A 1,231-nucleotide genomic window follows, 5' to 3' on the forward strand; every position below is an offset into this window, starting at 1 on the left:
CCCATCAAACACACACACACACACACACACACACACACACACACACCCACACTACTTCTGCAACCACCAGTGGTGGAAATTAAGTACATTTACTCCAGTACTGCACTTCAGTACTTCTTTATACTTCCACTTCTCTACATTTCAGAGGGAAATATTGTACTTTTTACTCCGCTACATTTATTTGACAGCTTTAGTTACTAGTTACATTTAAGATTAAGATTTTACACATTGGATAATATAACATGATTTTAAAATACAACACATTGTTTTACTTTAGTAAAGGATTTGAATACTTCCTCCACCACTGGCAAATCAGCTTGTAAATCCCAGAAAGAAATGCCAAGGACGTGACCTCAGTGTCCTCAATGGAAATAGCTACAGCTTTGATTCCTACTAGTATTCTTACCTGTTTTTACTTAATAATGCAACAGACATCTGTTGTCACTATGGTAACATACCTGGTCCTGCTCCGGGTGTGATGTAGACAGTGTGATAGCTGTTGAGGGGGACGGCCTGGTAGGAGTCGTCATATGGATCATATGTGAACACCTACAGCACAGGAAGGAAACAGTGTTATTAAGCGCTGAGATGGAAACGCCGCCATGTTTCAGCTCTCGCAGAGAACACGGATCACTCACCGGGTTCCTCCTGGTCTCCAGCAGAGTCAGTTTCCACGCTCTGGGAAAAAAAAAGAAAAAGAAATGAACACGTATGAAGAACTGATGGACACATGTAAGGGCAGTGGAGAGCGCGGAGGGGGCACATACATAGATTCGTCCTCGCTGTTGGCACACAGGTTGACCGTCGAGCCGTCTCTGAGCTGAACCACGATGAGATTCTCCCTGGGATTACTCTCTGGTGGAGTCACACCTGCAGCCAAGTCAGAGGAAGCACGTTGTCATCATCATACATTGTGTTAGGGTTTGGTGCTTTGGAGTATTCGTATGGTGATGGGACGGTTTTGGGGTGCAGGGGTTTGTAGCCCATTGTACCTCCACACTCCAGACCGGACCGCACATCTACACATGTGGTCTTGAGCCTGACGCGGTGCTCCAGCTCCCGCCGGCTGTCAGTCTTGTAGAAGCAAAGGCTCCCATCGATCCAAAGATCACACCAGTTTAACTTCCAGCGCTTGAGCACAGAAGCTAGAGAAGAGACACATGTCAGTGTAACATTACTGTTTGTCTTTCAGGGGCCTGTGGAGCAAAATGAGTGTGTGTGTGTGTGTGTG

The 1,231-nt window shown here is 46.0% G+C and overlaps 1 protein-coding gene across 1 annotated transcript; it reads right to left on the reverse strand.

The window, feature by feature from the left end:
• Positions 1-430: 430 nt before the first annotated feature.
• Positions 431-1,145, reverse strand: LOC111670899 (pleckstrin homology domain-containing family B member 2-like; the record flags this gene model as incomplete). The annotated part of the gene is made up of 4 exons (XM_023427850.1): positions 431-549; positions 639-678; positions 768-870; positions 993-1,145. Coding segments are annotated over 4 exons (401 nt in total), but the record flags the coding sequence as incomplete, so codon positions are not given.
• Positions 1,146-1,231: the final 86 nt, after the last annotated feature.

Source organism: Seriola lalandi, unplaced genomic scaffold (genome assembly GCF_002814215.2).
Source record: "Seriola lalandi dorsalis isolate HSWRI2012SDOR001 ecotype SW California unplaced genomic scaffold, Sedor1 jcf7180002006309, whole genome shotgun sequence".
NCBI lineage: Eukaryota > Metazoa > Chordata > Actinopteri > Carangiformes > Carangidae > Seriola > Seriola lalandi.